The 7376-nt window shown below is 40.5% G+C and overlaps 1 protein-coding gene across 1 annotated transcript; it reads left to right on the forward strand.

Moving 5' to 3' along the window:
* Positions 1–1270: 1270 nt before the first annotated feature.
* Positions 1271–4617, forward strand: si:dkey-148a17.6 (uncharacterized protein LOC108190685 homolog). Its single transcript, XM_061813945.1, has one exon. It carries the CDS (start codon positions 1346–1348, stop codon positions 2339–2341), a length of 996 nt encoding a protein of 331 aa, XP_061669929.1. The 5' UTR covers positions 1271–1345; the 3' UTR covers positions 2342–4617.
* The last annotated feature ends 2759 nt before the right edge of the window (positions 4618–7376 follow it).

The raw sequence follows: 7376 nt of genomic DNA on the forward strand, positions 1-7376 counted from the left end.
GTTAGAGGGACGATATGATTGTGAAACAAATCAAAATTTTGAATCACCTCATTCTATTTACACTGATGTGGAATTAGAAATCAAGGTAAATTGATTTTTCGTCTATAGTTCATGTTTGATAATGCAAGAAAATGCTCACAATATCTCCAACTTGTCATTAATGACGTGGCAATTGGAAATTTAATCAAAAATCCTGGAAGTTGACACACACGATTTGTCTTCGCGGGCCACATAAAACCATATGGCAGGCTAGATCTGGCCCCCGGGCAATGAGTTTGACACCTGTGATGTAGCATATTGACCCGTACTGCACATTTCTTTACTTCAAAACACACACGATTATCATTATCAGTTCTCTTTTTTTTTACTGCATTTAATTAAGTGTCACAGTTTGTGTTGGTAGATAGGAGTGAGCTGATGCTTTTTGTTTGTTTGTTTGTTTGTTTGTTTTTTTAACGATGCAGATAGTCAGAGTACCACTGTCCCCTGCTTGAATAAAAATGAGAGACGGTAGTTGTCTCATGTGGATATTAACGCTAAGGTGCTACTAGAAGCCATTTGACATTACAGTTAACTGGTTAATAACAATGTCATAATAATTTAATTGGTTAATAACGATAAACCCATTTTAGTCAATAAAAACTCTTTATTGTTATTAACTACCTGTTATTAACATTGAACCCTATGGCTTAGGAATGGGAGGTGGATAATGATTAAATTCTTATGAAATACTTTACGACGAATACTTTTGGCAATATAGGGTGAGTGTGTATGTGTATGTAGCATATAGTATATGCCATATACTGTGTGTGTGAGTGAGTGAGTGTGTGTGTGTGTGTGTGTGTGTGTGTGTGTGTGTGTGTGTGTGCTGTCAAGAATCAAAACTAGAACCTCTCCACTCTATCATGCTGCTCTGGATAGCAACATTATTGAAGATGATTATGAAAAATGAAAAATTCACTGCAGCAGCAGAAAACGCGGTCTTATTATTTCACAACTCTACAGAGTTAGACAATCTCTATATGTGATGTTGGCATATTCATACTTTACCATGAAAAATAGGAGTACAATACATCACATTGTCACTGTTTATCAAAATCCAATCGATCGCGTGAGTTTTCAGATCATTTCAAATGATGTTCAATTGACATGCATGAAGAAAATTTTTTCAGACCAAATGTTCATCTTTGGGCGAAAGCTTGAGTCACCCTTCACGGGAAATTGCCTACGTTTTGGTCAAAAAAGAGGAAGTGAGGCCTTGCTGGTGCTGCACTTTGTTTTTATTTTTCACACAGACGCCAGTGTCAGCACCTCTCATTCAAGAGCTCTCGCTCCTTCAGATGAGATGGACACCGAGGAATTTGGCAGCGGAATGGTGGTGGTCTGCGTGATACTGGGCCTGTCCTTTCTGGTCGGGACTCCTGGCAACCTGCTGGTGATCTGGACCATCCTGCGCCACATCAAGCACCGCTCTCACACGGTGGTGCTCATCCTTCACCTCGCTGTTGCAGACCTGCTGGTACTCATCACCCTCCCCTTGTGGATATACTCGCTGGCTCACTCTTGGGTGTTTGGAGAGATCTCCTGTAAAGTCATGGGCTTTTTGATCAACGCCTGCATGTATGGCAGCGTTTTCCTCATCACCCTCATGAGCGTGGAGCGTTTTTTGGCCGTGCGTTATCCCTTTGCCTCAGCGGAATGGAAGAGGCAAAACACCTTCAGGAAAGTGCTACTGTTTTTGTGGATTGCGGCCTTCCTGTTCAGTGTGCCCACCCTCGTCACGCGGGTTGTTGGTGGGGATTCAGGAGAGGAGCACTGTTTATACAATCTGTACACCTCGGACACTCAAGAACTGGTGTGTGTGCTCCTGGAGACCCTGGTGGGCTACGTATTGCCGTTCTCCATCCTGGTGGTGTGCTACGGCTGCCTGTGCAGTCGTATTACACAAATGACCTTCAAGTCCAAACGCAAGTCTACAGTCCTCATTGCCAGCGTGGTGGTGGTGTTCGCCATTTGCTGGACACCTTACCACATAGGAAACATACTATCACTGGTTGTCCTTGCCACAAAGAGCTCCTTTCCGTACATTGGCGTTCATTTGGAGGATGTGCACAGCAACATGGCCTACATCAGCGGAGCTATGGCGTTCATCAGCAGCACCATCAACCCCATTCTCTACATGTTCGCCGCCCGCTCCTTCCGCAGCTCTTTGCGAGACACGGGCATCCGGAAACTCTTCAGGCACATCTCCAGCACCTCCCCAGGTGAAGGCAACAGAGAATTCTCCTTTGTTTCCAAGAGACAGAACAACCAGACCAGTAGCTCCCAGTGTAACTCTTGAGTCAAAAGGGTATATTGACATTTGTGGAAACAACCAATCCTAGCAATTTCAGACAGTGGTGTATGTATATGCATGTATAGCCCTATTTGTTTTTTGGTTTTTTTTGTCAGTGGTTGTAATGTATCTGAAATGTAACCTTTGACTTGTACATTCATTAACCTAAATCAAGTACACTGCAGTACATGAATCTTGAAATATTTTGACTCACAAGAAAACTAAGCTCTCACTCTCAGTGCAATTTAAAAAAAACCATAAACTACAACTGCAATAATAAACAGTTAAATATATAATTAATACCTCTCTGATAATGTCAGTTAAAAATCAGCCTTGTTGTTGTAAAAGTAACGGCATGGAAGCACCACGATTGCCTCCTATTTCTGAGGTTGGGCGTTTGAATACGGGGTCCAACTTTCCTGTTTGGAGTTTGTACATTCTCCGTGGGCTTGTGTGGGTTTTCTCTAGGTACCTACGTTAGGTTAATTGACCCCTCCGTACAGGGCACTTAACCACGCCTCCTGAAGTGACGTCACGCCACGTGCGCTGACGTAAGACAAACAGTAAAAATGGCAAATACAATACAATACATTCTGAACTGAGACAGACTCCCTGCTTCTGATTTCATTCAAATCAACGAAATATTATAGATTCTAAATACAATAACTCTTAACTGAGAGAGATGCCATGCTTCTGATTTCATTCAATCATTCACACGTAGCAATGTTATGCTAGCGGAGAACGTCTCATTCATTGATACGAGACGTGTATTAAAAATCAAATTTAGGGCATATCTTCGTGCAAACACAGTCTGGTTAAGCTTCGGTCGCGAGCCAGCACGAAATCAATATGTTTGTGCAGTCCGATCATCGCTAAATATCGCTCAACAAAGAATAAGTGTGTCAATCGTTCACACGTAGTGGTGTTATGCTAGCGGAGAACGTCTCATTCATTTATACGAGACGTGTAATAAAACTAAAATTTAGGGCATATCTTTGTGCAAACACTGTCTGGTTAAGCTTCTGGCCGCGAGGCAGCAAGAAATCAATACGTTTGTGCAGTCCGATCATCGCTAAATATCGCTCAACAAAGAATAAGTGTGTCAATCGTTCACACGCAGCAGTGTTATGCTAGCGAAGAACTTCGAATTCATTTATATGAGACATGTATTGAAAATCAAATATAAGGCATACCTTCATGCAAACATATCTGTTCCAGTAGATATTAGATGGATTTAGTTGAAGATGCGGTCTTCCACAAAGTTTGATCCATCGAAGGCATTTTTCGTACTGGGTCTTCAGTTTTGGAAAGGGTACGAATCGAACTCCACCAACTAGCCTTTCAGGATACCTGTCGTCACTATTACAAAGTCCGTGACTACACCTCTTAACCAAATTTTTTGTTAAATAACCCAAATACGCGATAAAACGCTAACAAAACCTATACTGGACCATGCAATGTTGTCTGAGGAAATGGCGGGAGCAAAAACGGGCTTTGGTTTATGCAGATCTCTGGTGTCTGATTGGTCAGTGACGCGGATTGCGCAATATCCACGGAGGGGTCAATTAAAGACTCTTTGGTGTGAATGGTTGTTTGCATTAAACAGTATTTGTTTATATGTGCTCTCCGATGGGAAAGTAATGAGGGGCGGATGATAGTGCTGAAACTTGTACACCGGGGGCGAACTGAAAAATTGTCAAACGGGAGGGGTTGGGGTGAGGAACCCCACCCCCTCCCTTTGCGTCATGACGCCGGGCCCCCAGTTTGAAAAGTACCGTATTCCTCAGATGAACCGAGTATTGTGTATTAATAGTAAGTTGAAATATTGTTTACTTGTATACTATGTATCTGAACATTTTGAGTTATTTTAAATGAGAAGAACAACAGTTTCTTTTGTGTTTTCTGTAAAAATGTAATGCCAAAATAAAATAACACCCTGGCCACTTTATTAAGTACAACTGTATATTAATTGCCGTTTTATTGTGTTTTGGATGACATGATCAGAAAGTTCTCTGTTCTGTTTTTATACTATTGAAGTCCTTTTTCAATCTTTGTTTATTTTGTTCCTCATGGAATTTCCCTGTCGTGCTCTTTTGTGTTTAACTTAATGTTTAAAGTAATTAATTTAATTGGTTTGAGACGTAGGAAAAAATGGTAAAATAATGTTTTTGACAGGTAAGACTTCTTCTTGAAATTAGCAGCAGACGAGTCAGGCCCCTCCACTTCCTCTCCGTGACAAGATTGCAAAATGAAAACTGTATGTTCCCTTTGTTGTTTCACAAAATGCGGAATAAAGGTTTTTTTTTCTTTTAAAACATACGTTCAGCAAAGTCTTACAAAACTCATATTATTTTGCAACACAGTTTTCCATCAAGAAAGCCATTGAAAAACAAAAACAGCAACAAAAATCCTGGGTCAACAATGCCATTTTCAGTCACACAACCGTTAGATGGCAGTCTCAACACTACATTTTTCTTGTGATGACTTCTCCGCCAAGATATGTCGAGGTGGTGTCACCACTCATCAAAATATTGGGTACAACTACGCGTCTAATGAGAACTAAAACAAAAAGGTGAATTAAAAATTCTGATAGATTGAGCTGCTGCTGTTATTAGTCAATAACCCATGATATAGCACTGATGTCATGGCATTATCAGACGATCAAAACACCAAAATAAGCCTAATTAGATTTTTCTGATGTCATCCGTATGCAGCTCCCTCACAACCATTATTGGGGGTACATTGGGTTCGAATCTCTATTGGGGCAGCTCCGTGTGGTGTTTGCATGTTCCAGTTTCCTACCATCCATCCATTTTCCTTTCCGCTTGTCCTCACGAGGGTCGCGGGAATGCTGGAGCCTATCCCAGCTGTCAACGGGCAGGAGGTAGGGTACACCCTGGACTGGTTGCCAGCCAATGGCTGGGCACATGGAGACAAACAGCCGCACTCAAAATCACACCCAGGGGCAATTTAGAGTGTCCAATTAATGTTGCATGTTTTTGGAATGCGGGAGGAAACCGGAGTGCCCGGAGAAAACGCACGCATGTGGACGGTGAGAACATGCAAACTCCATACAGGTGGGTCCGGGATTGAACCCGGGAACTCATAACTGTGAGGCCAATGCCTTACCAGCTGATTCACCGTGCTGCCCCTCTTTCCTACCACAATCTAAAAACTGTAAACTAGAGGTGTCAAACCAAATTCTTCTTGCGGGTCACATTGTTGTTCCAGTTTCCCTCAGGGGCCGTTATGATTGTGAAACAAAAATATTTAATCATTTCATCATATTTACATCATCAATTTATGAACTAGACTTGGAATCAGAAATCAAGGGTAATGTGTTTTTCAACTATTCACGTTTGGTAACACAGAAATGCTCCTAATATCTCAACTTTATCATTTATGATAAATGACCATTTAAAATTTTGGTAAAGATTTTTACACAAATCATGGAAATTCACACTCTAGATTTGGCTTCGCGGGCCACATAAAATCATGTGGCGGGCCAGATCTGGCCCACAGGCCTTGACTTTGACACCTGTCCTCTAAACTGTCAGTAGTTGTGAATATGTGTCTGCATGGTTGTTTGTCAACATGTGCCGTGCAATAAACCTGTAACCAGTCCAGTAGGTCCTTCTCAAAAGGAGAATTCAAGTATAAACATGCCATTCAATAAATGTTCTCTGTTACTGTGAATCATGATGGAATAGGCATTCAGTTTCTTGGATTTTAGCATAAACCCCCAAGTATCGTTTAACTGCTCAGACCGGTTCATCTAAGACCGAAGGGGAAAAAAAAAAGGTGGAGTTAACAATTGAAATGAGAAGGAAAGGCAGAGTAGAAAAAAGGTGGAGTTCAACAACTGCAATGACAAGGAAAGAATGTACAAAAAAAAGGTGGGGTTCAACAATTGAAATGAAAGACATCTCTTTCAAAGAGATGTGATGCGTCAGCGGTGACAAAATATGGAATTTGGGGATCTTGGCTGTATGCCAGTAAATACGTACGTATATGTTTACTGAATACTGTAGTCCCAAGTGTAGATTAGTAGGCCCGTAGATGGATACGCTTGATTTGTGCAATTTTTAGCAATAATATGCAAGAAACTATCAAGTACAGTGTCATTTTCAGTACATTTAAGATAAAAAAGTTATTGAGTATGCTAGTATAAAGCAAGGGTGGGAAAACTACACGCCATGAGATGTATATGGCTCTGGAATAGCATTGGATGTGACCTGCAGTGCAATAATTAAAATAAATAATAAATAAATAAATAATGAATTGATAAGAAGAAACGCTACAAAAAAAACAACAACAAAAAAAAAACAGCCACTATATTTTGAGTCTTCCATTAAACATGCATATTTTGGGAATGTGGGAGAAAGCCTGCATCGACCTATACACTGTATTTCTTGGTTCAATTACAATTGGTAAGAAATCACTTTTCATCACGTAATTCACATTCTGACATCACAAGACCAAGACAACACTTAAAAATAATAATAATAATAATAATATGAAGAAGACAGTGGTTGCAAGTGGTCCTTGAAAATGTATCGGTCGATTCATGGATCAAACACCTGTTCATTTTTTCATTCAGCTCCTTGTCTGAGAACAGAAAATTGTGTAAATATCAATGACACCTTGACGAGTTGGACTTCTGGATTCAAACGTTGAAGAGAGTCAAATTTGGTTCACCTGCAAAGGTTAAATTGCATCTTAGATTCATCCTCAAATTCAATCAAAAGCTGAATACTGTACTTTCAATAACATTTGTGAGAATGTATGTTTCATAAATTTGGCATGTCCTTAATGTATTGAGAGAGAAAAATCTCCAGCTCATGGACAAGTAACTGTCTCTCTTTTGATGCAACTGCGTAATGTAGTAGTTTTGAGAGTAACTACGATCACTTTTTTTTTTTCCCCAGCCACAACTCTGCAACATTCCTCGCGCAGGTTTTTACCACAGCCCTATTTTGTCAGGCTACTTCCTGGTTAAACGCCACTGACCAATCACGTAACAAACAATCCTCTTTGTCCC

This window comes from Syngnathoides biaculeatus, chromosome 3, assembly GCF_019802595.1.
Source record: "Syngnathoides biaculeatus isolate LvHL_M chromosome 3, ASM1980259v1, whole genome shotgun sequence".
NCBI classification, from domain to species: Eukaryota; Metazoa; Chordata; class Actinopteri; order Syngnathiformes; family Syngnathidae; genus Syngnathoides; species Syngnathoides biaculeatus.